Source organism: Syngnathus floridae, chromosome 20 (assembly GCF_059516105.1).
Source record: "Syngnathus floridae isolate MCC-2025c chromosome 20, RoL_Sflo_1.0, whole genome shotgun sequence".
Taxonomy (NCBI): Eukaryota; Metazoa; Chordata; class Actinopteri; order Syngnathiformes; family Syngnathidae; genus Syngnathus; species Syngnathus floridae.
The window spans coordinates 6913671-6941670 of NC_142432.1; the positions used below are offsets into that span (position 1 = coordinate 6913671).

The 28000-nt window shown below is 49.0% G+C and overlaps 3 protein-coding genes across 4 annotated transcripts; 1 reads left to right on the forward strand and 2 right to left on the reverse strand.

The window, feature by feature from the left end:
- The first annotated feature begins 1745 nt into the window (after nt 1-1745).
- LOC148381071 (uncharacterized) lies at nt 1746-9212 on the forward strand. Of its 2 annotated transcripts, XM_088364230.1 has the most exons (11): nt 1746-2276; nt 3222-3295; nt 3584-3650; nt 4896-4984; nt 5120-5546; nt 5589-6965; nt 7120-7222; nt 7306-7436; nt 7639-7735; nt 7814-7993; nt 8072-9212. In XM_088364230.1, exons 1-11 carry the CDS (start codon nt 2256-2258, stop codon nt 8323-8325), a joined length of 2820 nt encoding a protein of 939 aa, XP_088220356.1. In that variant the 5' UTR covers nt 1746-2255; the 3' UTR covers nt 8326-9212. The 2 variants fall into 2 exon arrangements, with proteins under 2 accessions (XP_088220356.1, XP_088220355.1); XM_088364229.1 differs by having other exon boundaries at nt 1747-2276; nt 5120-6965; nt 8072-9211.
- Nucleotides 9213-10454: 1242 nt separating this feature from the next.
- Nucleotides 10455-24329, reverse strand: LOC148381072 (uncharacterized). Its single transcript, XM_088364228.1, has 54 exons — nt 24187-24329; nt 23309-23598; nt 23133-23204; nt 22228-22329; nt 22041-22151; nt 21873-21977; nt 21702-21812; nt 21514-21624; nt 21321-21434; nt 21141-21251; nt 20936-21037; nt 20750-20860; nt 20092-20202; nt 19871-19981; nt 19693-19803; nt 19523-19633; nt 19343-19453; nt 19174-19281; nt 19003-19110; nt 18749-18859; nt 18540-18650; nt 18364-18474; nt 18177-18287; nt 18006-18104; nt 17831-17941; nt 17636-17743; nt 17324-17434; nt 17138-17248; nt 16934-17044; nt 16661-16771; nt 16473-16583; nt 16278-16388; nt 16085-16192; nt 15910-16020; nt 15740-15850; nt 15550-15660; nt 15378-15479; nt 14913-15017; nt 14742-14837; nt 14362-14466; nt 14176-14280; nt 14001-14108; nt 13798-13908; nt 13504-13731; nt 13338-13442; nt 13154-13258; nt 12886-12990; nt 12730-12822; nt 12556-12660; nt 12011-12173; nt 11810-11902; nt 11436-11534; nt 11091-11221; nt 10455-10964 (listed from the first exon to the last, which is right to left on the reverse strand). Exons 1-54 carry the CDS (start codon nt 24221-24223, stop codon nt 10788-10790), a joined length of 6153 nt encoding a protein of 2050 aa, XP_088220354.1. The 5' UTR covers nt 24224-24329; the 3' UTR covers nt 10455-10787.
- LOC148381073 (LIM zinc-binding domain-containing Nebulette-like) lies at nt 23803-27923 on the reverse strand. Its single transcript, XM_088364235.1, has 4 exons — nt 27798-27923; nt 27367-27670; nt 25883-25977; nt 23803-25192 (listed from the first exon to the last, which is right to left on the reverse strand). The coding sequence occupies exons 2-4, from the start codon at nt 27433-27435 to the stop codon at nt 24964-24966; spliced, it is 393 nt and encodes a 130-aa protein (XP_088220361.1). The 5' UTR covers nt 27436-27670; nt 27798-27923; the 3' UTR covers nt 23803-24963.
- Between the last annotated feature and the right edge of the window lie 77 nt (nt 27924-28000).

Here is a 28000-nt window from a genome sequence, read left to right on the forward strand (position 1 = left end):
GGGTCCATTTGGAGGAAATTGGAGGGCTGGGTGACGTCCTCGCCAGAAAATAAATGTGTAATATCTACGAAACCGAAGCAGCACAAATGAAGGTTTTTACGGCACAAACCAGCACAAACGAACGGTACCGTATTGGGTTCATTTGGAGCAGATGGAGGGGGGGGGGGGCTGGGTGAACTCTGGATGGCCTATCAAATAATCTTTCAAAAACCATAGCAGCACAAACGGAAATGTTTGCTGCACAAACGAAACAGACTATTGTCCTTCAATTTTGCGTGGGCTGGTGGGCCAGCTTCACGCAGGTGCTCCACCTCTGTCGTACACCTCGCGTCATCCAGGCATCAAGCTCCATTGGACTCTATCAACTTCAATGAGTGCGGGGGTGCGGGCGGTTGAACATGCAATGGTATACCCCAACGTTAGGCACGCTATAGAGAACTTTGATGCAAAAAAGGTGTTTTATGACATTGCGTGCTGGATTTTCTTGAATTAAAAAAACACACACACTTATACAACTTCATTGGGTTGTAGCCAGGGATGGCCCGGCCCCGCACCGCCTTTGAAGAGTCTTCCCTTCAACGAGCGACATGCAGACGCACGAGCTAAATTGGACTCTACCAATTTCAACGAGTGCTGGGGGGGTTAAACTTGAGACACCGGGAAGAGAACTCCGATGCCAAATGGGTGTTGTGTAGTTCCTAACATTGAAAAGGTATTGAATTGAAAGCGTGAATAAAACTTCATGAACTTGTAGCCTCTAAAATGATGGCCCCCACCGGCCCCACATTGGAAAAAGTCGCCAATCTCCCGATTCGCCAGCATGCCATTGGGGATGTCTCAGGATCCACACACACACACACACGCGCGCGCGCACACACACACGCGTGCGCACACACGCACACACACACACACACACACACACAAGGTCATTTCTCATTTGTTGCACTTTCACTTTTTCTGCATTCCCCACATGTCAGCTTTTATGCATATTTAATGCGGGTTTCAACTCAGGCAGCCACAAATGATAGCTTGACTAGTTCTCTAGTCAACCATGGTGGTCCCTATTCAATGACAGCACATCACAACAGCAAGCAGCTGCTCTTGCATAACCCGTTTCATAGCTGAGTGCCTGAACTCTTTTGGATGGTCTACAAAATAAAAATGACAATAAACATAAAAGTACATTTAGCTTTGATGGAACTCTGCAGCTTGTACTCAATGTACGAGGTGCTGCTGCTGCTGCTGCTCCTTGCCGTCCTGAATCTTCATCAATTGGAATTTTACCGATTAAATGGAATGTCACTTCTTGAGTGACATTACACTCAGTCACGACGCACGAGAGCACCGAAATGAGCGTCGGGCTCGCTGTGACGTGGGTGGCACTCGCCTGCATCCAGGCATCACTCGGCAACAAGCAAATACCAAAGGTATTTTGCCGACACCGCAAGAAAAGTATCCATTTGAGAACAAAGTTTTCCTGTTATCGGTGTGTGTCTGGGAGTTAGGTTTTGTCTTCTTTTCTCACCTCTTCCCCCGTTTCCAGTAAAGTGATGCCCGCCTTGGTTCCATTCGAGGTGCATATGTGTGTGCGCGTGTCATTTTGGAGCCAACTATTGTTAAGGACACCACCGGCAGCCTTCCTCTGCTGCCGTCAACACGCTGACCCGACTGCAAAGGAGCTGTTAGATAAATTGTATATATATGTTATCATGCGTTCCCTAATGAGTACTTATTAATAAAATTATTGCACGGAATGCTTGCTGTTTCGCCTTGCAGACGTCCACCAGTCCACAACAAGTCAAACGATGCTGTCTGGAGCTTCCTGACCTTCTACACCTCTGGGAATCCAAGAAAGTTGTTGATAGCTCAATTTATTTTGTTGATGTCTGCACATGGCATTTTGTCTTTTCACTCTTTTCTCATGGTGTCTTGTCTGTGACTTCTTGTTTCACATAGCATTTTGTCCTTGCACACTTTTTGTTTCTCATGGCATCCTGTCTGCGACTTCTTGTTTCACATAGAATCTCGTTTCTTCTCTCATGAGACAAAGCCCATGCTTCCCCCCACCTATCAGGGGCTAGTCTCACATTGTGGGTAGGGCATTCCAAATAAAAAGAGTGAGGAGTGTAAATAGATTTTTAGTGTAGTCAGATTGCTGTAAGTCTGAATGCACTCCTCGCGAGAAAAGACTCAATATTCTGCCTCACTGGTTTTGTCTGCTGATCCTTTTGCTGATTTTGAACCTAACAGGAGCGATGGAGCTTCAGACCATGCAGGTTGTAATTGCATCATTTACAGGGCGTGCGCGCGACTATCAATACTTTGGTCAGCGCTTAGGAAGACGTCAAGCTTGATCGGTGTCTTCAAAGACGGCCCTTACGCTCGGCCTAAAAAAAAACAAAGAAAAAACATCTTTCAATGATCATTTTCTCTCCAAGTTGTTCTCACTCATATCAATGCATATTTGGATATCATTCCTAAAAGGCACCCTCCGTTTCATTCCATCCTTGACATCCAAATATGCATTGCCGTGAGTGAGAACAACTTGGAAAGAAAAGAATGGCTAAAAAAAAAAAGAGAGATCGTTTTGGGGCGGTTGCAGGGAACAGCCTCGTCTGCCTCGCGGCAGGGCCGCCATTGCATGACCGCACCCTCTCGACCGTACATTTTTTTCTGCGTGTCAATCGATGGATACGAAAACGTTGAAGTGGATGGATATTTTGTGATGAGAACATTCAACAATGGTTTCGTTCGTGTAAATAATACAATGATAGCATAAACAACATGCAGAAAATATTGTATCAATCTTGAAAATGTCCATATTAGTCACCAACGTATGGACGGACATTCGTGAAACGTTCACGTACGTATAACGGTTAGTGTGTGCGTGCGTGCGCGCGGGCGCGCGCAACATTGGGAGATGCACGTAGCGTTGCGTGCGTGTGCGTAGGTGCGCAACATTGGGAGATGCACGTAGCGTTATTAACCTTGGTTAACCAGGGACCTCTAGTGGCCACAATTTACCATAGCAGAAGTCAACATCCTGTTGAGGACTCTTTTATCACAACTTTTTGGAACAAGGTCGACAATACTGTAAATAGGTCTTCAGACGTCTTTTACCGTGACCACTTCTTTTGGAACAGACAGAGTACAAGGCTGCAAATAGACTAACTTCCGCCATTTAAATTCACACTTTTGTCCGTCTCTCATCTGGACCCTAGGAGCGTTCCGGGACCACTGACGACGGCGGGTCCGGAGGAGCATCTTTGCCTGTGGCCGTCGGCCGGTCAGACACGTGAGTCAACTTATCTATCCATCACTCTGCTCCAGTCCTATTTGTTTTTTTTTTTTCCTTTGGAATGCTGCTATTCGACGTCCGTACGGCGACCTTGAGTGCTTTGAAAGGCGCCTGCCTCATCAATCAAATGTAGTGTTATGATGACTCGACGACAAAGTCTGCCGTTTGGAGTTGCATCCTTTTTTTTTTCTGAAATAGCGCCGGCCGGGCTCGCGACGTTACGTGGCTTTGCCTTGGCTGACTTTCTGCTCAGCTTTCGAGCGCTTGTCTTTTTTTGTGTTTCAGTCTGTTGGGTTTGCAGTTTCAGTTGCCATCTCATCAGCGACAAGACACCACACCACGGCGGCGTTGGGTATTGCTCCTCTTTATTGTTTCTTGCACACTCATGTACACATGCGCTTTTTGGTTTTGGTCACTCACACGCACACACATTCACAGCGTCAAACGTGGGAATCGAACTCACGGTGTCGGCACCAATGTTCCCTCCCATTTTTCAAGCGTCTAGTGGAAGTGTAATAGATAAATGAGGGAATACAGGAATGAATCAATCAATCCAAAAAATACATGTCTAGATGAATGAAGAAATAGATAGATAGATAGATAGATAGATAGATAGATAGATAGATAGATAGATAGATAGATAGATAGATAGATAGATAGATAGATAGATAGATAGATGGATGGATGGATGGATGGATGGATGGATGGATGGATGGATGGATGGATGGATGGATGGATGGATGGATGGATGGATGGATGGATGGATGGATGGATGGATGGATGGATGGATAGATAGATAGATAGATAGATAGATAGATAGATAGATAGATAGATAGATAGATAGATAGATAGATAGATAGATAGATAGATAGATAGATAGATAGATAGATAGATAGATAGATAGATAGATAGATAGATAGATAGATAGATAGATAGATAGATAGATAGATAGATAGATAGATAAAGACCAACCAACCAACCAACCAACCAACCAACCAACCAACCAACCAACCAGCCAACCAACCAACAGACCAACCAACCAACCAACCAACCAACCAACCAACCAACCAACCAACCAACCAACCAACCAACCAACCAACCAACCAACCAACCAACCAACCAACCAACCAACCAATCAAAGAAATGTCGTCCCGTCTCGTTGCCGCAAACAAGGTCAAAACCAACGTCAAGTGGAAGGAAAACTTCACGCCACTTGGCTAAGCACAAAATACGGCATTAGACGCACGCAGAACAAACGACACGTACACGGTTAGGGACATTCATTCGTACGGAGGAAGAAAGAATGGAGTGGGAGCGCAAAATGTTAAATGACAAGTGGTTCGAGATGAACCAAAGCACCCACAACCTGATCGGCGACACCCCAAAGCGCGTGCCCATCGGACGCATAGACGCACACGCGCTTGACGAATGTCTTGCTCGAGTTGAAAGCATTTGCGAGTCGTTCGCTCCGTCGGGGGAGAGACAGAGAGAGAGAGAGCGAGAGAGAGAGAGAGAGAGAGAGAGAGAGAGAGAGAGAGAGAGAGAGAGAGAGAGAGAGAGAGACGCCGCCGCCGCCTGTGACGTTGTTTGCGCTCAGTTTGTTCAGATACGCTGGGGCTCCATTCTGGCGGTGGTCCTCTTGGTCGTGCTTGTCATCCAAAACAGCGTCTTCTTCCACTTGAACAGGTAGGCACGCGCGCGCGCACTCACGCAATGAACAAACACTTGACCACCACAAGTCAAATTCCCGGCTGGGGTGCAATTTTGAAAGCAGCAAAGCATGGCAACTGGACTTAATGTACACTTTTTATGTGTTCCAAGGCCTCAGGACATCGTCAAAGAGTTGCGCGCGCTGGTGGAGACTTTGCCCAACAGCATCCCGGACCACAACCGCACCGACTTAGCCCGCCACTGGGCGGCGCTGCAGACCGCATTGGCCGGTCAGGAGGCATTGGCAGAGCTGAAGGCAGAGCTGAAGGAAGGTCAGACGGCCTTGGCACAGCTGAAGGCGGGTCAGACGGCTTTGGCACAGCTGAAGACGGGTCTGGAGGCAGGTCAGACCACATTGGCACAGCTGAAGGCGGGTCAGGAGGCCGGTCAGGAGGCCGGTCAGGAGGCATTGGCAGAGCTGAAGGCGGGTCAGGAGGCAGGTCAGACCACATTGGCACAGCTGAAGGTGGGTCAGGAGGCAGGTCAGGAGGCATTGGCAGAGCTGAAGGCGGGTCAGACGGCCTTGGCACAGCTGAAGGTGGGTCAGGAGGCAGGTCAGACCACATTGGCACAGCTGAAGGCGGGTCAGGAGGCAGGTCAGACCACATTGGCACAGCTGAAGGCGGGTCAGGAGGCAGGTCAGGAGGCATTGGCAGAGCTGAAGGAAAGTCACACCACGATTTTCAGCGACCTGGAGAAGAGTCAGACGGCCTTGGCAGAGCTGAAGGCAGGTCAGACGGCCTTGGCAGAGCTGAAGGCAGAGCTGAAGGCAGGTCAGACGGCCTTGGCAGAGCTGAAGGCGGGTCAGGAGGCAGGTCAGGAGGCATTGGCAGAGCTGAAGGCAGAGCTGAAGGAAGGTCAGACGGCGTTGGCAGAGCTGAAGGCAGGTCAGACGGCATTGGCAGAGCTGAAGGCGGGTCAGGAGGCCGGTCAGGAGGCATTGGCAGAGCTGAAGGCAGAGCTGAAGGAAGGTCAGACGGCCTTGGCACAGCTGAAGGCGGGTCAGACGGCCTTGGCACAGCTGAAGGCGGGTCTGGAGGCAGGTCAGACCACATTGGCACAGCTGAAGGCGGGTCAGGAGGCCGGTCAGGAGGCATTGGCAGAGCTGAAGGCGGGTCAGACGGCCTTGGCACAGCTGAAGGCGGGTCAGGAGGCAGGTCAGACCACATTGGCACAGCTAAAGGCGGGTCAGGAGGCCGGTCAGGAGGCATTGGCAGAGCTGAAGGCGGGTCAGACGGCCTTGGCACAGCTGAAGGCGGGTCAGGAGGCAGGTCAGACCACATTGGCACAGCTGAAGGTGGGTCAGGAGGCAGGTCAGGAGGCATTGGCAGAGCTGAAGGCGGGTCAGACGGCCTTGGCACAGCTGAAGGCGGGTCAGGAGGCAGGTCAGACCACATTGGCACAGCTGAAGGCGGGTCAGGAGGCAGGTCAGGAGGCATTGGCAGAGCTGAAGGCGGGTCAGACGGCCTTGGCACAGCTGAAGGCGGGTCAGGAGGCAGGTCAGACCACATTGGCACAGCTGAAGGCGGGTCAGGAGGCAGGTCAGGAGGCATTGGCAGAGCTGAAGGCGGGTCAGACAGCCTTGGCACAGCTGAAGGCGGGTCAGGAGGCAGGTCAGACCACATTGGCACAGCTGAAGGCGGGTCAGGAGGCAGGTCAGACCACATTGGCACAGCTGAAGGCGGGTCAGGAGGCAGGTCAGGAGGCATTGGCACAGCTGAAGGAAAGTCACACCACGATTTTCAGCGACCTGGAGAAGAGTCAGACGGCCTTGGCAGAGCTGAAGGCAGGTCAGACGGCCTTGGCAGAGCTGAAGGCAGAGCTGAAGGCAGGTCAGACGGCCTTGGCAGAGCTGAAGGCAGGTCAGGAGGCTGGTCAGACGGCATTGCGCAGCAACAAAGGCCTTCTGAATCAGATACTGAAAGACCTGGAGACGGACTACAAGAGCATGTCTCAGGTGAGGTGGACCTTTCAGGACTTAACATCCCTCCCTCCTCTTCCACACAAACTACTATCTCCTTTGAATAAGAAGAAAAGTATTGTTGAAGGATGCAAACCAAGTGTCCCAGTTGGAGATCTCATTTCAGTTCTTTCAAACGCTTGGTGCGCAGGAGCTGTCACAAGAGAACAAGGAGTTACACAACATCAGTTTGGCTTTGTCCAGCCTGCGGCAGAAGTTGGTGGATCAGCCCACACTTCACAGGGAACTACATGGTAGCTAGCGGGCGAGCGTGTGCAGTTGGTTTAAAGCGGGCGTCTCTTTTGCGCTCTCACGTGTGTTTGTTTTTTTGCTTCAGGTCTCAGGCCCAGAGACTGCAGTGACATCAAGGCAGCGGGAGAGTCCCAAACTGGAGTCTATACCCTCTTTAGCGGGTCCAACAGCTTCGAGGCTTACTGCAACATGTGGAGGGACGGGGGAGGCTGGACCGTAAGTGCTTGACCCCCCCCCGCCAAAAAGACACCTCAGAGGTCCCCTCGTGAAGCCTTCCCCAATAAAGTTGGCACTTTTCTTCAACGCTGAACGTCCAGTTGGCCGCTGATGGTGTGTGTGTGTGTGTGTGTGTGTGTGTGTGTGTGTGTGTGTGTGTGTGTGTGTGTGTGTGTGTGTGTGTGTGTGTGTGCGTTTGCAGGTGATCCAGAGGAGAAAGGACGGCTCCGTCGACTTCTTTCGGGGTTGGGACGACTACTGCGAGGGGTTCGGAGACCTCACTGGAGAGCACTGGCTCGGTCTGAAACCAAGACATCCTTCTTGTCACGCCTTTGTGGTTCGCGAGACGTGACGTTGCCGCCTTTGCGTGTTGGCAGGCCTGCGGAACATCCATGCTCTGACGGCCTCGGGCGCTTACCAGTTGCGGATCGACTTCACCGCATTCGACGGCCGCGATTACTACGCTCGCTACGACAACTTCTCGGTGGGCCAGAACTCGCGGGACCCCGAGAAGGACGGCTACCCGCTGCTTGTGAGTGGCTACTCTGGAGACGCAGGTAGTGACTTCCGCCGGGGGTGGGGGGCACACCTGCGCCCCCTGCACGTGCTCAAAAGCGAGTTTGTGTGCTTTGCAGGCGATCGATTGTCCGGCCATTCTGGGATGAAGTTCACCACCAAAGACCACGACCAAGACATGTGGAATGATGGCAATTGCGCCAACAACATGAATGGCGCTTGGTGGTACAACTCCTGTCACTGGTCCAACCTGAACGGGCTGTACAAGGCTACCGGCACCTGCGCCAGTAGCAATGCAGTCTGGAGTTATTTGGGTCGACCAAAACGTACCTGCCTGAAATTCGTGGAGATGAAGATCCGGCCCAGAAAGTGAGCCCGGGAACGGCATCCCCGTGGGACCACGTGGGTGCTGCCCGACGTCACCCATTTGCGCAGTTCCTCAAAAGGATGAATTATTAAAGGGCAGTTTGGCGCTGTTGTAGTTGCAAATTTCACCAGCAAACGGTGCCAAATTTAGACTGACGTGACATAGTAAAAACGTCGTTAGATTAGTCGAAGTTATTGACTCGGGAAACACGACCTGTTTTGAATGACACGCACACGCGCGCGCGCACACACACACACACACAGACACTCACTTTTGGATCATTTTAGGATGTTTTGCTTTGCTCATAACCATTGTTTCGTTAGGTTGCGTTGAATATTGAGTTAGGTTTCATTTTCTTCCTTTTTGCGTCGTTTCACTTGAATATTTTCAAACATGGTTTATTGCTGTTGATGTCACAAGGTTGGTTGGATGGATGGATGGATGGATGGATGGATGGATGGATGGATGGATGGATGGATGGATGGATGGATGGATGGATGGATGGATGGATGGATGGATGGATGGATGGATGGATGGATGGATGGATGGATGGATGGATGGATGGATGGATGGATGGATGGATGGATGATGGATGGATGGATGGATGGATGGATGGATGGATGGATGGATGGATGGATGGATGGATGGATGGATGGATGGATGGATCATCAACATGTATTCAATATGGATGTTTCATTCTTACATGAATGTATTCTCACGTGCGTAAGGACTGTTAAAGTAATCATCGTTTAGTTATGTTGTGTGGAATAGTGAATTAAAAGTGTTTCAGGAGTTAAGTTTCATTTTCTTTTCTTTTCTTTTGTGGAACCAAAATTTGGATTTTGAGAACGAGGCCAACTGCTTAATTACTCCACCCATTCCAGCAATTTATTCATACCCTCAGTCTCCTTTTTGTCCCCTCCCTCTACGAAGGTTTGAGTTTTACAATCCAAAGAGGTTGGCGACGGCATCATTCTCGCTTGAACGACAAATGGCGAGGGGAATGGTCGTCGTTTGTACAAACATTTGCGACGTCGCACTTTTTTTCCCTTATTCATTCAACTTTCTCTTGATATCCTTTGATGATTGACCGTTCGTCCCCCCTGTAATATTCTCTTAGAATATGTTTGGACTGCCAGTCCAGTAACGTTAGCCTATCGTATTGGGTATCTACCAAATGTCTTGCCTGATTGGTCCGTAGCATTAAGATGACGCAGCACGTAGTGACGTAGCCGGATGTTGGAAGCATACGCCTTCCTGAATGCCACATGTTTTCCTGCTCCCGCAATCTTCATTAAAAGATTAGTTTGCATGTCGTCGTCCTTCTACATTTTACGGAAGAGGATTAGGGCCAGTGAAGAAAAAAAAAACGAGGGGTGACTGGATTCTGACTTTTTTTCTCAGAATTAAAGTCAGAATTCCCAATTTCTGACTTTAAAGGCAGAATTCTGACTTTATTCTCAGAATTCTGACTTTAAAGTCAGAATTCTGAGAATGAAGTCAGAATTCCCAATTTCTGACTTTAAACTCAGAATTCTGACTTTAAAGTCGGAATTCTGACTTTAAAGTCAGAATTCTGAGAATAAAGTCAGAATTCTGAGAAAAAAAGTCAGAATCCAGTCACCCCTCGTTTTTTTTTCTTCACTGGCCCTAATCCTCTTCCGTAGTAATCCCTCGTTTATTGCGTATAATTGGTTCCGATAACCACCCGCGATAAGTGAAATCCGCGAAGTACGGTCACCAACAAGAAGTACTGTGTAAGCTAATTAGTTAGCGGAAAGATGCTAATTCACGATCGTGCTAACACGCGAAAACGGACTTCTAAAGGAATGTAAACAAACATTTGGAGCAATACTACATTGTCCTAAAGGTTAGACACGTTTCCTTAATTTAGAAGTTTTATTTTGACTTTTAATTTTTTTTAATTTGGAAAAAAATCCGTGATGTAGTGAAGCCGCGATAAATGAAACGCGAAGTAGCGAGGGATCACTGTATTTTACAAGATCGCGCAATTGGATTTGCACCGTCACGGATGTTTTTTTACTGTCTTCAAAAATTTTAATGTTAAATTGTTTTGAATGGTTGTTCCCCGCCACCCCCTTAAATTCTATTCAGATATTGAAGACATATTTAAATTGTGCTGATAAATGCTGTTTTATTTTTTTTTATGTAAGACCGTGTGCACGTGTGTTTGTCATATGAGGCACGGCAATACATAGTGGTGAGAAACAACATCCGATTAAAGTTGAATCTACGATCAAGAGTATGTGGAAACAAACCTCAACTAAAAAAAACATCTATTCAATAATTCACAAATAATTATTTTCACAGCAGTTGTGAAATCAAACATACAAAACACAAAAACGGACGTTCAAAATATGCTATGTGAGCAAGTGGTAATGTAGATGAAGAGTGGGAAAAAACAAGCATCAACATACACACTTGCGCAAAACCACACGTATCCCTCTCTAGTTGCAACATTCCACGTAGTTGGCGGGCAACATTCCGGACTTCCCGGTGCGCTGCACGGTGCCGTACATCCAGCCCTCGTCGATGGGCTGAGCGTTGACAATGACGTCACCGTCCCTGAAGGAGACCTCATCGTGGTCCTGCGCCGCGTAGTCGTACAGCGCCCGGTAAACACGCTGCACGCACATTGAACACACGCGTTTGTAACATTATTGCATTGCCATTGTGAAAATCTTATTTAGAGTTTGCCTGCGTCTCATAGTGCGCAGTGACACATGGAGGCCTGTGGGGGGCGCACTCACCATGGTGGAGGAGTGTGGCGGCGAGGTGACGGATCTGACCGACGACATGCTGGTTTGATGCATGTAGCCATGATACTGAGATTGGGGCTGCATGTGCACGCCCTGGTGGTAGGCTCCGGGAAGCACCGGAGCTGCGACGCACGACAGTATTTATTAATACGTATTTTTCATTTTATTTGCAAATGACCCATCTCATCTGTTTTCTAACTCTATTTCTAGCCGTTCAGTGTGAAAGGGGTTAAAACGTCAACTTGGTGATTTGGCGATTTCAAAGTGTGTCGACTTTTCCAACCATTCGCGTGATTAGAGCGTGCGCTCACATTCACGCACACACTGGACATGTACCCGGCGTGTCGCAGCCACTGCTGCGCTCCCAGAGGTCAGAGGTCAACGAGCTGTGTGACTGCCGGGACTGAGGCCTGCTCAGCCTGCGCTCTGCCCGCTCTGACAACAGAGGGCGCCATCCGGCGTGTAAACACAAGAAGTAGACAAAAGTCAACGATGGACACAAAATGGATGTCGTCCGCTGTCATTACAAAGACACTGGTTGGAGGTAATGATCAATTTTTAGAAGCAGCACGAGGGAGGGAGGGTGGTTTATAAGTTTCGTTCTGTGTTAGGGGAGATGCCGATTGTTTTTAGAAGAAGACCAAAACACAAGTGTGAGGTTTTCTTTTAGTTGTCAGTGGGGGTTGTGGAGGTTTTGGGCCGTGTTCTACCAGACATCCTGCGAAGGCTCTTGGACTGGATGTCATCCTCCAAAGGGTCAAAGTCAAAAATAGAGCCTGGGTCTGTTCTCCATACCTTCAGGTCTTAAGAGATGACGGGAACGACACTGAACCACCATCCAGAGCAATGGCAAAAATACACCGATATACATGGGCAAGATGTTTGTCCTTTAAAAATTAGCGCTTGCTGACCTACGATGATGCCGCCGGGCCGTCTGTCCATGTCCATCATCTGGTTGGGGGGTGCGTCGGTCATCATGTGATTGGCTCGCTGGTAGCGCTCCATGCCGGGCTCGTCCAGGCCTGGCGTGCAACCTCGACCGCGGGCGCGCTCAAAGTCCTCATGGTACTTGGCCTGCATGGTAGAGCACAAAAGAAAATACATTAAAACAGTTTAACATATGTCAAGGCCAGCAATGGTCACATAAAAAATATAACATTTCAAAAATGAAAATAAAAAAAAATACAAGTAATTAAAATGTTAATACCAAGAAAAGTGATTAAAAAAAATTCTCACACACACCAATGGTGCATTTTGTCAGTGAGCAAATTAAAGAAACACACCTGTTTTAAAATCTTTATTAATCACACACACACAAGCTTGCTTGCTCTCTTTCCCTCTCAGACACACACACAACCACACACACTCATCCCGATGTGGTCCGTGGGCGTCAGTTAGTACGAGTGTCACGTTGCCACACGCAGTGTCCTGTTAGCCGCGACAGACAGGCCGCTACCATGGAAACCGAGTCCTGAGACCTCCGGACCCGCCTGTACTCGGGGGTGTCCAGCTCAGTGCAGCTGTGCCCCCGCACTTCCTGCAGCCCACGCTGGTACTTCACCTGTACACACACATGCACATGTATTGTGTCACAGACATAAAAAGCTTGTGCGTGTGTGTGCATGCTCACTGAGCTGATGTTCTCCTGGTTGCGCCGGACTCTTTTTATCTCAGGCGTTTCCACGACAGCGGTCCCGCAGCCCACCTCTTCTCTGTACTGCACCTGAAGGCACATTGTTGCTAGTTCTCAAGCTTGTAAAATGTGTGTGTGCGTGCGTGTGTGTACATCACTGATCTTCTTGGCGTTCTCTCTGGCGAGGACGATCTCTGGCGTCTCATTAACAGAGGACATAAGACCTCTCATGAGCTTGGAGTCCCAGCAGTAGTGCGTCTAGGGGGTGACAGAGAGTCATGATCGCCCATCCAAGTGAATGTCATTTGTCCCCCCCTTTCAATATTCTGGAATCTTTTGAGAGCGCTGAGTGGAAATGACACAAGAGTAGCAGTGTGGAATGGAGGACAAGGGTTAGCGAGACGCGGGGCATGATCCTCACCGAGCTGATGTGCTGTTGATTGGCTTTCACTCGCTCCATCTCTGGAGTGAGCGACGGCGCACTGTAGCGACCGCGCAACCGCTCCGCATCGTCTTTGTACTTTCTCTGGAATAACAGACAGATTGATAGACGGACGGACGGAAAGATGGACAAATAGCGAGCTCGTCAACTAGCTAGCAGTCACCTGACTGTAGACATCTTTAAGGTAAGAGGCGTGCACAAGTTCCGGGGTGTCGGTGATGCTCCCGTACGAGTTCTCCCTGAGATGCTCCGTCTGTTTGTAGGACGTCTGCGACACGCATACGCAGAGCGTGACGTGCGTTCCCCGAAGACGGGCGACATGGGCTCACCTGACTCTGGATCTCGGAGGCCCTCTTGGCCCGTCGGACCTCCAGGACATCGGCGCTGAGCTGCATCCCTTTGCCCAGAACCTCCGTGTGCAGGTCTCTGCGGTACTCCTTCTGGTTCAGGATCCGATTGGCCTGTTTGACTCTCAGGAGCTCGGGCGTGTCCTCCAGGCCCAGCCCGGATAAGCCCCGCCCCTTCACTTCCTGCTCCAGGTCCTTCCTGTACTCCTTCTACAAGGACACATTTGTATTAATTGCTAATAAGTAAAATGTGTGTGTGTGTGTGTGTGTGTGTACCTCATTGAGCAGGTTGGTGGCCTGACGAGCTGTCAGATATTCCGGCGTCTGCTCGACCTCCACCAAGGCTTTGCCTTTCACGTGCTCCTCATAGTCACGCTTGTATTCCCTCTGAAAAAATGCACACGCTGCTACACTTCCTGTGCTTCCTTTTAAGGACTTCACTTCCTGCATTTTTGTGCGATCTTTTTTCATTGCGTTACCTGGCTTTGCATCTTTTGCGCCTCCTTCTGCACTTTGTATGTTTGCGTGTCGGCAAACTCCACACTTGTGCGACCTTTGTTCTTTTCGTACTCCTCGCGGTACTTCACCTGCAAGCGTAAATATGAGTCAGGGGCTGTGTGTGTGTGTGTGTGTGTGTGTGTGTGCACATGGGACCTGACTGTGCAGCACTGCGTTTTCCTTATGGTGGCGCTGGTCAGCCGTATCCAGAGCGAGGTGGTAATGAGTCTTGTTCTGCTCATGCTTCTTCTTGTACTCCACCTGATGCCGCACACACAACACACACACGTTGTGTGAACTTGTAGTCGCAGCGAAGTGTATTTGTGATCCACGTGTGCTTACGTTACTCTGCAGTTTGCTGGCATGCAGCACATGTTCCAGCTGCAGGAGGTTGGGCAGGTCAGAAGAACCTTCCACTTTCTGGTTCCGGTTGCTTTTATACTTGACCTGCTCAACGACAGCAACATAAAGAACTTTGATGATATTCTGGTTTTTCAAGGAGCAGCCCAAAGCGACACAACAGACTGTTATGTAAGGTTTGAAACTGGAGCGCTCCCCTGCTGGCTGGCTGTCTGCGTGTGTGTGTGTGCGTGGGCGGAGGATAGACCAAATGTGTGCTGCCCCCTTCAGTTTCTCCAGCTTTTCATCCAAAGTGCTTCCTCCTCCATCCTGTTTGCTTGACAAACGTTTCCACGGTTACAGGCCGCGCGTTCACATCTCACCTGGCTGGCGAGCGCCGTGGCAGCTTGTGTGTGTTTGAAGGACACGCAATCCAGCGGGTTGTAGCAAGGTCGCCCGTGCACCTGCTTGTACATCACCTGTGTGGTGGTAAATTGTGGAAAATGCTCATTCATGTATGTGTGTGTGTGTGTGTGTGTATGTGTGTGTGTTACCTGGCTGGCCAGTTTGGACACTTCCTTGGCGTGATGGATGTCCGTGCGCGTGAGGAGAGAAGCGTCACTCACAACCAGCTGCTTGGCATCGCTCTTATAGGCCACCTGGGGGCGCAAAACGCACACAAATTATGTGCATACATAATAAATACAGATCACCGTTTGGGTTATGTAAGACGCACACACACACGCACACACCGACACGCACGCACACACACACACACACACACACACTGTTCAGTGTTAACAGAACATTGTCTATAATTCATCAAACTGTTGTCATAGAGATGAAAATGGAGAACAAAGTGGCTGTGAGTTCACACACACTGGACTCACACACACACATTCGGAGGAATATTTACATAAACATTTTCTAGAATTTACCAAATTGTTGTCATGGAGATGAAAGTCGTTAAAGTGACAGTGGGTGGGTTCACACGCACACACACATGCACACCGACTGACTTGGCTGGCCAATTTGGCTGCGTTGGTGGCGCTGACGATGTCCGCTCTGTCGGGCGCTGTGCTGTAGTGGTGAAGCTCCTCTTTTCCCTTTCTGTAGCTGATCTGAGAGCGACGGCACACGGTCACTAAGTCGTCGACAGCGTGGCGTTTTGGCGTGCGTGTCGCCGCTTACGTCGCTCTGCTTCTTGTTGACCTCCATGGCATGCTCCACCTCCGGCAACGTCTTCATGTTGGCGTAGTCCGACTTGCCTTTCTCGTGATTGTACTTCTCCTTGTAGAACTTCTACACAGTGACGAATTGCTGCGATTACGTGATGCGTGTTGCGTTAACGCGCCGTTAGCATTGGCACGCTAGCACTCACATCACTCTGCGTCTTGCTGAGCTCTTTGGCAAAGACGGTTTCGATGGTTTGAGGCATTTGAGCGTACAAAGTGCTGGCGGCTTCCTTCTTGCCGTCCTCCTTGTACAACTTCTGCAAAATGCACATGCGTACTTTTCAAGGCGAATCGTAAAATGCGGCTTCACGCGTACCTGGCTGTGTAGCTGACTCTGCTCTTTGGCGTGCTGAGTGTCTTTGGTGTGAGGCAGCAGCGAGTACAAACTCTTGACCATCTCCTTCTTACTGGCGTCTTTGTATTTAATCTGACCAAACAACGACAACGTCAACACAACGTCGCGGCCAGCCTGAAGCAGATCGGCGAGTCACCTGGCTGAACATATCCGTCACGTCCTTCACAAAGCGGGTGTCCAGAGTCTCGGGCAGCGAGGAGAACAACGACGCAGACAGATCAGCTTTGTCCTTCTGGTACTTGCTCTAAAAACACAACCAATGAATTGTTTGAGGGGCAACAAATGTTTGCTAACTTTCGGTGGCATTTGATTGGGCCTCGATGACTCACCTGACTCTGAATGTCGCTCAAGCGCTTGATGAATTCCGTTTGATTGGTGTCAGCCATCTTGTGGAAGACGCAGCTGCCGCTCTCCTCCCGACCTCTCGCTCTGTATTTATTCTAACATACGCATTCTGAACATCAAATTGCGTTCCTTCTTAGTGTGTTCATTGGCTGGTTTTGTGTGTGCGTGTGTGTAAGCACCTCACTCTGAAGCTCCATGGCTGCTTTGGCAAATTTAGTCTCCTGAGTGTGGGGCAGCTGCGAGTACAAACTGGTGCCTTGTGTCCTCAAAGCGTCCACCTTGTACTGGACCTGGAGATGTCAACATCACGTGTTGTCCATCATCTGAATCGCGATGTGAGCGTAAGAGACGAGGTGAGGTGAGCAACCTGACTCTGCAGCCGCGTGGCCTCTTTGGCATGCACAGTCTCCAGGGTCTCAGGCAGGTGGTGGTAGAGGCTGATGGCCGACGCCTTCCTGCCGGCTTCCTTGTATTTGGTCTGCAGAGAAGATTAGCATTTAGCATGCTGCAAACATGCTTTTGAACGACGTGTACTGTAGAGTATATGCCATAAGACGACGCCAAACTCTTCAGCTCACTTCAAAACGGGGTCTAAGCATGATTTTTGGGGGAAAAAAAAAACTCCTCAACTCTTTCTCACCTGGCTGTGGAGGTGGGCGAGCGCCTTGGCCAGCCGCGTCTCGGCGGTGTCTGGCAGCTGACTGTAGGCGCTGCGACCGAGGCTCTTGATGCTCTCCTGCTTATACTTAAACTGCAAAGACACGGCAAGTTGCGCACGAGGCTCATCTTTGGACATTTCATGATCAGTCCAAAATGTGTGATCCTCAGGATCATGTGCGCTCACCTTGCTCAGCAGCTGCGCCATCCTGGCGGCGAGCTGCGTCTCGGACGTCTGCGGCAGCTGAGCGTACAGGCTGGTCGACATCACTTCCTTGCCACTCTGCTTGTACTTGATCTGCCAGATTATTATTTTATTATATTTTATTTTATTTTATTTCATTGTGTTCATCGCATGTTTGTATGCGCTCACTTGACTCTGCAGCTCGGAAATTTCTTTCACATGAAGTGTCTCGGCAGTCTCGGGCATCTGATGGCACAAAGCGCTGCTGGCTTCTTTTTTCCCCGCCTCCTTGTATTTCACCTGCGCGCACACACATGAAGAACACAAAATATTCAGGCGGTGTTTCCATAAAGACAGCGCCCGAGGGTCACATGACACGCCGTGACATTCTTTGGTGGGACGAGGAATCTTGCAGCGCTGATAAAGCGACCAGAATAGATCAGTGTGGCTGATTTGTTAGGAGGTGCTGCTAGCGTCTACAAACCAGTTGAGCTTTCTAACCTGGCTGTGAGTTTCCGCCATGTCCTTCACGAAGCGAGTGTTTAGAGTTTCGGGCAGGACAGAGAACAAAGAATTGCACAGATCTTCTTTGTCCTTCTGGTACTTGCTCTGTAAACATAGCGCCACGACAGATGCACAATACTTCTTATCCCGATGGTGGCTTCAGCTTGCATGTGGTGCGTTCAGGGTCCTCACCTGGCTGTGTAACTCCGACATCTGTTTGGCAAAGTGCGTTTCCGATGTCTCGGGAAGGAGCGAGTACAAGTTCTTACTCATCTCTTTCTTCCCGTCTTCTTTGTACTTCACCTGCAGATCAAGAGCTCAGTTTTTAGCGTGCGCATGCATGTGTGTGTTTGTGTGTGTTGATCACCTGACTGTATAAGTGGTTGAGATGTTTGGCCAACTCCATGTGTGTGGTTTGAGGCATTTGGTGATAGTACGTCTTGCTGGCGTCCTGCTTGTAGGCCACCTAAAAAAAAAAATACAGCCGAAGAACTTAGTTTTGGACTGGCTGGCTGGTTCTGGCTGACTCGGCGCTGACCTGACTCCTCAACTGCGACACATCTCGAGCGTGTCGAGTCTCCAGAGTGTCGGGCAACTTGGAGTAGAGACAGTCAGGCGCTTGCCTCCGACCCGCCTCCTTGTACTTGTTCTGAAATGCACCAGATGAAATCAGGATCCTGACGCGCTGGGATCAGGTCCTCTTGTGTTCCTAGAAGACCCAATACCTCACTTTGGATCTCTGAGACGCTTTTGGCAAACAGGATGTCGTTAGTCTCTGGGAGCTGCGAGTAGAAGCTGACGCTCTGCGCCATTTTGCCGCTCTCTTTGTATTTGTTCTGAACATACAAAAGTCCGGTCCGCTTTAAAAGTCTTAGATATCATTCTCAAGATGAGTTGGTACCTCGCTCTGGATCAGCGCCACCTCTCGGGCCAACTGCGTCTGCGGGGTGTCGGGAAGCTGAGAATAGAGCGACGACATCATCTGCTTCTTGCCCTCGGCTTTGTACGCTTTCTGGACCGGGACCAAAAAAAAAAACGGCACGCTGGTTTGAAGGCAAAAAAATATATAAAAAATGAAGGAGTGGCAGAAAAAAAAAAAGTAGGACTGACTTCACTCTGAAGTGCGCTGGCTTCTTTGGCGTGTTTGGTCTCCAACGTTTCGGGAAGTTGGGCGTACAAAGACGCTGCCGCCTGCTGCTTGGCCTCATGCTTGTACTTGGCCTAAAACACACACACAGACACACACACATCTTATCATACTGGCTTCCTATTGGCTGATATTTTAACCCTCAGCGCTTTTAGGACTTGGCGCTGGGTTGGCTGAAACTTATCAAGGAACCCGTCAAGCGTGCGTTTGCGCTCACCTGGCTGTGAGTGTCGGCCATGTCTTTAGCAAATTGAACTTCGGGCGTTTGTGGCATCAAGGAGTACAAGGAGATGGACATGTCCTCTTTGTCTCGCTTGTAATTGGCCTGCAACACTAGCAAATGTCACAAAGCTGAAGGAAGAAGAAAACGCGGATGGGGGGGCCTGACCTCGCTTTGGATCTCCGACACGTGTTTGGCAAACTGCATCTCTGGCGTCTTCGGGAGGACGCAAAAGAGGGCCGAGGACGCATCCTTGTGGCACTCCTTGTATTTCACCTGCACGGAAATTTGGCTTTGACATCAACGTCCACAGAGAACAGGAGCGGCGTGAGGTCACCTGACTCTGGAGCTCCGTGAGCTCCTTGGCCCGCTGAGTCTGGAGCGTGCGAGGTAAGCTGGAGAAGAGCGAGGACGACATCTGCTTCTGGGCCTCCTCCTTGTACTTGACCTGCAGAGGAGATGATTGTACGAGTCTAACAAACGAGAGCTAGGTAGGAACGCTTGGAACGGATCTGACCTCGCTCTGCAGCTCTGCAACACTTTTAGCAAACTGAGTCTCGGGCGTCTGCGCCAGCTGAGAGTAGAAACTCTGAGAGAGGGTCCTCTTCCCGTCCTCCTTGTACTTGATCTGAAGGACACGGCGAGATATGAATCCAAAGCGGCTGAAGGTTGAAAATTTTGCTTCACCTCGCTCTGCATGTCCGTCATGTCTCTGTTGAAGGCGGTTTGGGAGGTGTCAGCTAAGGTGGCGTAAAGGCAGGCGGGCATCTCCTTCTTACCGCTCTCTTTGTACTTGAGCTGGCAAAGCCACAAGGCGACTTTGCCAATTTGGTCGTCAAGGTGGGGCGGGTGAGCGGCAGGTTACCTCACTTAGCAGCTCTGCGGCATCTTTAGCGCGCTGCGTCTCCGTGGTGACGGGCAGGGCGGAGTACAGAGAGCTGCGAAGCTCCTGCTCACCCGCCGACTTGTACTTGCTCTGTAACATTTGTGTTGAAGTCAATTGAGGAGCTTCATTTGGAATAAAGTAGTGCTTTGCCACCATCTTGGGACAATTCTTTCTAACAGTGAAACGTGGTCTGGTGGCACCTGGCTCTGCAGTCGGGACATTTGCTTTGCCAGCTGAGTCTCGGGAGTTTCTGGAAGCTGATGGTACAAGGTGCTCTGCATTTGCTGCTGCGCGCCTGCTTTGTACTTGACCTGCCGCACAACAACACACGCGCACACACACACGTGTACGCCAACACTGACTCACCCACACTTGCAGCTTCATCGTGTGGTTGCCATAGCAACTGACCCAGTTGAGGAAATTCCCAAGTCAAGGTTCTGACAGGAAAGAGCTGACAGCAAAGCATCTAGAGTTGCCTTCAAGAACTTTCCTTCCTTCCTTCCTTCCTTCCTTCCTTCCTTCCTTCCTTCCTTCCTTCCTTCCTTCCTTCCTTCCTTCCTTCCTTCCTTCCTTCCTTCCCTCTATCCCTCCCTCCCTTCCTTCCTTCCTTCCTTCCTTCCTTCCTTCCTTTCTTGCTTCCTTCCACGCTTCCTTCCTTCCTTCCTCCCTCTATCCCTTCCTTCCTCCCTTCCTTCCTTCCTTGCTTGCTTCCTTCCTCGCTCGCTCCCTTCCTTCCTTCCTCCCTCTATCCCTTCCTCCCTCCCTCTCACACTCCCTCCCTCCTTCCTTCCTTCCTTCCTTCCTTCCTTCCTTCCTTCCTTCCTTCCTTCCTTCCTTCCTTCCTTCCTTCCTTCCTACCTGACTCTGCAGGTCTGAGATCTCTTTGGCGCGTTGCGTGTGGATGGTTTCAGGCATCAGCGAGTACAAGTTGACACTCATCTCCTTCCTGCCGTCCTCTTTGTACTTCACCTGAACGGCGCGGACAAGACGGCGCCATCATTAGCCTTCATCCCTCATCGAAACTAAAGTGACTTTTTTTTTTACCTCGCTGGCGAGTTGGGACGCGTCCTTGGCGTGGAGCGTCTCCAGCGTCTGCGGCAGAAGCGAGTAGGAGGACGAGTTCTGGCCCACTTGTTTGTAGCGGCGCTGGTGGCGAGATGATCTTTGAATGGATTTGGTGAAGAAAGCCTCGAAGATATTTTGAACCAGGATAGACGGACGAGGAGCACGAGAAGAAAGAAGGTCTCACCTCACTCTGCAAGTCGGCGACGGTCTTTGCAAACTCAGTTTGCATGGTGCACGGCAGCTTGGAGTACGACGTCTGACTCTGCCTCTTCTTGCCCTCCTCCTGGTACTTGAGCTGACGAAAGGATAAAGACGCTGAGATGATTTTGGAAATGAACTTGGAAGTAAAACTGTGTGGTGGTACCTGGCTGTGCAGCTCGGTCATCTCCCTGGCAAACTGGATCTCCTTGGTGTCGGTCAGTTGAGAGTAGAGAGACGAAGGAGCTCCTTTCACCAACACCTTGGGTCGATAATTCACCTGAGAGAAGCGAGACGGTGACGAGGTCGCACACTCGCTCCACGCTTACGTGACCTTGGAGTGTGTGGAGGTCAACTACATCACTCTGCAGCTGCGACATCTCCAGCGCGTGTTGGATCTCGGGCGTATCGGCCAGTCGAGAGTAGAGCGAGACGGAGGCTTTTCTCTTGCCGTCTTCCGTGTACTTTTTCTACGAGACCGGGACAACAGAGGATATCAAGATCTCGCCGGATGAAGGCAGATGTCGACGAAACGAAAGGCTCGCACGTCACTCTGAAACTCGTGGACACTTTTGGCCAGATGCATCTCGCTGGTCTCGGGGAGTTGAGAGTACAAAGTACTGCTCAGTTCCTTCTTCACCTCCTCCTTGTACTTGTTCTGAAAGGGAAGGAGGGACAATGTCATGTGCATCTGTCCATCTGTCCGTCTGTCTCTTACCTGGCTGAGTAAGTCAGTGAGTTCTTTGACAAAGTGAGTGTCGTTGGTCTCTGGCATGAGAGAATACAGTGAGGAAGACGTCTTCATGTTTTCTTTGTATTTAACCTGAAAAGAAAAAAATAAACAGAATTTGTAGCTTTGGTACCGGTTCTGTTGTGACGTAGTTACCTCGCTCTGCAGCTGGGTCACTTCCTTGGCCCGTTGGATCTGCGGCGTGTCTGGAAGCAGTGAGTAGAGGGACAAGGACGCCTCCTCCCTGCCCTCCTGCTTATATTTGGACTGAACAGGACAAGCAAGACGTTTAGCGAGCTCACTGGCGGTCCGGTCCTCGCTCGTGTTCGAAACGGGAACACACCTCAGACACCACCGCGCTGATGTTCTTGGCGTGAATGAGGTCGGCCGCAGGGACAAAGAGACTCTGACCCTTCATCTTCTCAAAGTCCTCTTTGTACTTCACCTGGGAAGATGTTAGAAAGGTCAGGACACGATCCGTCCATTTTCACAGCACATACACACGTGGGAGGAAGCTAACGTGCTAACGAATTTGCCACCCAAGTTATTTCCTTCTTCCACCGGCTCAGCTTTGCAAAGATTAACGTCGCCGTGGCAACGGTAAAGCTCCGATTGGCGGAGCAGGTATTAGCTCGGAATTTGAGAACTTTGGGTCGGAACATGGAAGCTTTTGAAGTCAGCCGGCGGCTCGGAGCGGCGGTAAATTTAGAAAGCGCTCGCCTCCTGGCGGCGTGATGACTCACGGCCGAGTCCAAGCGGCTCGAGCGAGTCGAGAGGATTTCAGTAAGCAGTCGATGTGTCAGCGGGAACGTGTCGCCCTCCCACGAAGCAGCGAAAGATTGGGTGTGATGCCAATCGTTTTGATGGACTCACGTGGGACCTTTTGAGGGACGGTTGCCAATGGCGACGCTGGCTTCAGCTCAGGTCTATTTTTTAATCCCTTTTAAGCACATCTCGTCATGTCTGTTAAGACGATGACGCCAACACTGCGATTTTCACGACTATTAGCAATAATTGAATGATACGAATGGATAAATATGAATACACAAACAAGAAAAATTCTAATTTAGGAAAAATACATATGATTTTTAATACATTGTAAAAAAAAATGGTGGTATCTCTGTAGTTTGATTAAAATAATTTTAATAATGAATGAATGAATGAATAAAAAAAAATAAAATAAAAACAATTAAATAAATAAAAAATGAAGGGTTTTAATTTGGGGACAAGATTGTAGTAGGAGCTCACCTCACTGGCCAGCAGGCTGCATCTCCTGTTGAACGCCGGGTCAGGAAGAACTGGGCGGCCACCACTTGAGGCCTGGAAACACACAGAGAGCAAAATATTAGGAACGCTGGTCTTTCTTCATGTGTAGAAGGTGAGAAACGATGGCCCATCGCAAAAGCCTTCAAGTGTCTTCTTACCTGTGGCTCCTCGGATCCGTTTGCTCTTCCTTGTTCGTGTTCTCCACTCGCTTCCTTTCGCACCACTTCTTCTCCGTCCTCCTTCTCGTCTTTTCTCTCCACTTTAGCTTGCACAGTCTCGTCAGTGTACACCCGTTCAGACGAGCCCGTGCGTCCGTTTGTGTCAAGGTGAGACGTGAAGGTGGTCACGGTCTCCTGAAAAGTTTCTTCTTGTCGAATCTCCTTCCTCACGGCTTGCTCTGTCTTGAAAATTACCTCAAGAGCTGACGAGGGCTCCATGGCGTGACCCTCTAGAGAGAAAAAATTTAGAAGATTTCAGAATTTCGTCCTTTGAGTGAGCGCTGTGTCCAGTTTCAGCTCCCGACAGGTCTCTGAGCGCACGGTCAGTCGGGTTCGGACTCATGACGGTCCAGACCCGTGACATCATCGAGTACATCTTATCGCTTACAAGGGCCACATTTAGCTCTTCACTTGAACTTATCACTAGCGTCACCTTCAACTATTTTATTTATCTATTTTTATTTCAAGGTGATGGCGGTCAAATGAATCTCAGTCACTGCACCACGTTTGACATTTCCGACGGGAAAACATAGCAAGTGCCCGACTGTTTCGTCGGCTGCCAGAACGGCAGGTATGCTGGCGTCCACATGGAGCGTCCAGATGGCAGCTGAGGTAAAAACGCCACGTTGAACCCGTGACCATCTGTCGCCACGCGGCAGACAACCGGGCGTGTGGCCTCGCGTTAGTTAGTCCAAGTGGCCCAAATCATCCGGTCTTGATTCTTCCGTTTAGGAATGAATGATTTATTCGTTTGATTATTATGTAAGAGCAGAACATCAAAAGTGCTTTTCATCTGTACAAGCGCAAACAGCGCTTACGTAACATTGGACCATTCTCTGCCCTCCTCCTCCTCATCCTCCCACGCCGCTTCCTCCTCCTTCTCCCTTTCCGCCTCTTCCTGGCGAGTTCGGAGTTCACAGTGGAGTGTGTCAGTCCGAATGAGGAGCGAAGAAGACAAAGACAGGAAGCGTTTGCTTTCAAATTAATGTGATTCAAAATGAGAAGACCAAAAAAAAGTTCACTTACAATTTACCTGATGGTCCACCTCAGATGATGTCATTGTCACCTCCATCTTGTCCCCATAGGAGAATCAAGGCGTGTGTGTATGTGTGTGTGTGTGTGTGCGCTCACTGACAAAATTGCACCACATCCATTCATTCCCCTTCACACCACGCATAACCATATCTACACAACCCATGTTTTTGTGACATTTAACAAAATTGCATAACAAGGAATTTCAAAGCTTTTTCAATCATTACTGTGAGAATAAAAGACTACTAGAACAGCTGAACTTGATCTAGTTTGAATATGATCGTGAACGGAGCCACATACCCACTTAGCAAATGAGTAACTCCAAATAAAAAAATAAATAAACAAACAAACAAACAAGCCGACTTGGACAATTTATGGGAAAGAAACGGTCCCCAGTTATAGGAGGGTGTGCACGCTTGTGCAACCACATGACCTGAGTTATATATTTTTATTTCCCCTTCTTGACAAGGTTAAATTCACTTTGATTTAGTTCTACAGGTCACCTTAGCGTAGTAAAAGGTTTTGAAACGACATTTGGGTGTGCAGACCTTTTATAATCACCGTCAGCGTGTGTGCGCGTTTCTACCTCCGGTACATACGTTACTGATGTGTTCCTGAGTGCGTCTCAGTCGTTGCATCTCGGGTGTGTCGGACACGATGCTGAAGCCTCGACCTTTGCTCTCCTCAAAATCTTTCTTGTACTGCACCTGGCTCTGCAGCTGGCTCTGCTGTCTCAGTCGCAGGTTCTCCGGCGTGTCGGCCACAATTGTGAAGGACGTCTTGGGATAATGTCTGCACCCAAAATGTATGGTTAACAATTGGTGTCGCCGATCCAAATGTTTAGCCATGCGGCAAAATGTAAGAAAGCAGCCAAATACAAAACGATAATGCTCGCAAGGAGATGCCGTAGGCCACGTCTCACACTCAGATGCTCACACGCATGCAACGGTAAAGTGTGACGTCATATTTATTGTCCAAGTTATGACGTCATAGGTTACATGAATTCCCAAGCCAGGCTGTCTGATTCCAAGTCCACTTTGATGCTATCACCAACTTGTGCAAACAATCTGGCAGGATGCTCCTTTGTGTGCTGCTCTAAATAAAGTTCCAGCATCACAAATGCCGAGTGGGTGGGGCTTAAGGAAACAGCGAGAGATGAAAAGAGTCAACTGTGTCTGTGGGTGTGTTGGCAATTATCCGGAAAAGGCCAAGAAACAAAGTGTGACTGTTTGGGTGTGTGTGCGTGTGTGCGTGTGTTTGTGTGTGTGCGGGGAAACTAACATGCCAACATGGTTTTGAGGAAACACAGGAAAGTTCTCGCTAGAGAAGCTCACATGGGGAAATAGTTTAAAGCGTTAAAGCGTGTAATATGGACACTTGAACAAATGGTAAAAGAGTGTCACACGTGTGTGTAGCATACTCGATTGTTTTGTGTGACGTCGCATTTAGCATCATGTGTGACAGGCAGCAGGGCAGACTCACGCGTTGCAGTAGGGCTTCTTGTCGTAACCTTTGTAGTTCTTCATGTTCAGGGTCATCTTGCAAACCTCGCAGTGGAAGCAGCCTTTGTGCCAGTTCTACACACATACATACGCACACACACGCACGCACACACACACATTGTTTAGAAACACACATTTACTTCTCCAATTTTTCCCTTCCTGTGTGCGTGCCAATCTCCATACACAGAACATTTCTGAGCAGGGCTATTCAAAGTCTGATTCAAGCGCCATTTTCTAATGGCTGACGCATATTTTTATGAAAAATTCACATCATTGCAAGGTTAGGAGCAAAAGTTGAATTTTTTTCCCCCCAAATAAAGACTCAACTCAGCTTGTTGTCATGACAACAGGCTGAGCAGCAGCTGATGAGTCAAACAAGCAGCTTGTTTATAGTTTGACTGACTCACTATCACTTCCGGAGGTGCAATGTGGTATTACAAGACTACCCAATTTCCTCCCCTCGATTGAGATTTGAACATGCTAAAGGATTGGCCGCCGCCCCGATCTTGTGGCTGTCACCCGATGCCGCACACAGCAGACGCTTGACGAGGTTTTAATAATTTATCGACATTACGCTGCACGCCATCATTTATATATGTGTCGCTCAATATATATCTTTTTTTAATCATGCCTTGGCCACCTGGGGGCAGAGTTGTACATTTATGCTGGTAGACTTTCAGATAGAGTTGACGTCAACTCCCCAGCAGTATGGTCTAGCTTCACAGAGGATAAAGAATACATGCCTGTGAGTATTGTTATATTGTCTGTCTATATGTGTTGCTTCACGTCTCCATTGACTGAGTTACATCTCCATCTTATAAATGGCGTCAGTTAGCCCATCATTTCCCTTTACGTTAGCATTAATCTGTTTGTTTTAAATACACACCATGTAAGTCGCTATTTGTTTTATATTTAGTTAACAAGCAAATGGCACCCATTCGGTGGAACGGCCCGTGCGTGTGTGCTGCGGCAGCACGTTGTTAAGGATTGTCTAATAATCTTGATCAGCTGATAACTTGTAAGTACATAAGCAGTTAGAAGAGAGCAAAAAGGTTTAATGCTTGAAAAGAACGTTTTTTATGATTTGTGAGAAAGTAGACACGAGAGGGAAAACGTTTGTATGATACACGTACTGCATAACATTGATACTTAAACATCCAATTATTTAATCAGTTCGATTTTAAAACACAGTTTAATGTACAGAACATTGCTTGTTTGGCTTTAACCAATCCATAAATATGTAACATTTATTTCACCATTTTTATAGATACCTAAAGCTTGTAAAACACATTTAAGAACTTGTAGAGAAATTTTGACTTTTTTTTTGGGGGGGGGGGGGGGGGGGGGTACTGATGATGCACTGTGCAAATAAAAACTAACATTGTCCTGTTGCATTTAATTAGTTAATATCTGTAAATCTATTTATTCGAAGAATAAGCCGAGTGATGGAGGAAAAGTGCCCACCTTGTCCAGGCAGCTGACTTTCTCTGTGGGGTAAACAACCTTCCCGCAGCGGGCACACTGGGGGTTCATCCTCGCGACTCGGGTGGGTGTCCAATGTTGGGGTCCTGAGGCTGATGAAGTCGCCACAGAGGACGCTGGAGCAGAAGCTCCGGACTGGAGGCTGCTCGGCAAATTTGTGCTGGACCAAGTGAACAACTCGTGCAGCACAAGAGCAGTCCCGACAGTGAGCGCCTAAGAGTGCGACAAGCTCGCAGCACTTGGCAGCCACCGGAAACGCGAGAACGGCTTCCTCCCGACCCGTTTCCTTGAAAGTAAAAAAAAAGAGAGAAAGATTTTCTTCTTCCAATTGATGGCGTCCAAACAACTCTCGACGCAGCAGTTCGCAATCAATATTGTAAATAAAAAATATGAAATAACAAGTTCATACTCACAAGAGACCTTTCTTTTGTTCTTGCCCCTTCTGTGCACATACGTGCTCCCTGCCCACGGCCATACTAAGCTAGTAGGGGCATTCCATCACCAAATGTATAGCCAGCTAGCCTGTAGCTAACGTTTGCACACAAAGTGAAATTAAAGTCGATTAAACTTGATCATCAAACACATCGAAGATTGTTCACGTATTGTTAACAATTAT

Coding starts and splice junctions, on each gene's coding strand:
- LOC148381073 (XM_088364235.1), bottom strand. CDS start 27,435: ATGAACCCCCAGTGTGCCCGCTGCGGGAAGGTTGTTTACCCCACAGAG. Junction 25,978..27,366: donor AAGTCAGCTGCCTGGACAAG/GTGGGCACTTTT, acceptor GTATGTGTGTAG/AACTGGCACAAAGGCTGCTT. Junction 25,193..25,882: donor AAGAAGCCCTACTGCAACGC/GTGAGTCTGCCC, acceptor TTTTGGGTGCAG/ACATTATCCCAAGACGTCCT.
- LOC148381072 (XM_088364228.1), bottom strand. CDS start 24,223: ATGAGGAGGAGGAGGGCAGAGAATGGTCCAATGTTAC. Junction 21,435..21,513: donor TGTCGCAGCTGCAGAGTGAT/GTAGTTGACCTC, acceptor CGCTTCTCTCAG/GTGAATTATCGACCCAAGGT. Junction 10,965..11,090: donor CGCCACACTCCTCCACCATG/GTGAGTGCGCCC, acceptor ATGTGCGTGCAG/CGTGTTTACCGGGCGCTGTA.
- LOC148381071 (XM_088364229.1), top strand. CDS start 2,256: ATGGAGCTTCAGACCATGCAG. Junction 7,223..7,305: donor ACTTCACAGGGAACTACATG/GTAGCTAGCGGG, acceptor TTTTTGCTTCAG/GTCTCAGGCCCAGAGACTGC. Junction 7,994..8,071: donor TGGCTACTCTGGAGACGCAG/GTAGTGACTTCC, acceptor TGTGCTTTGCAG/GCGATCGATTGTCCGGCCAT.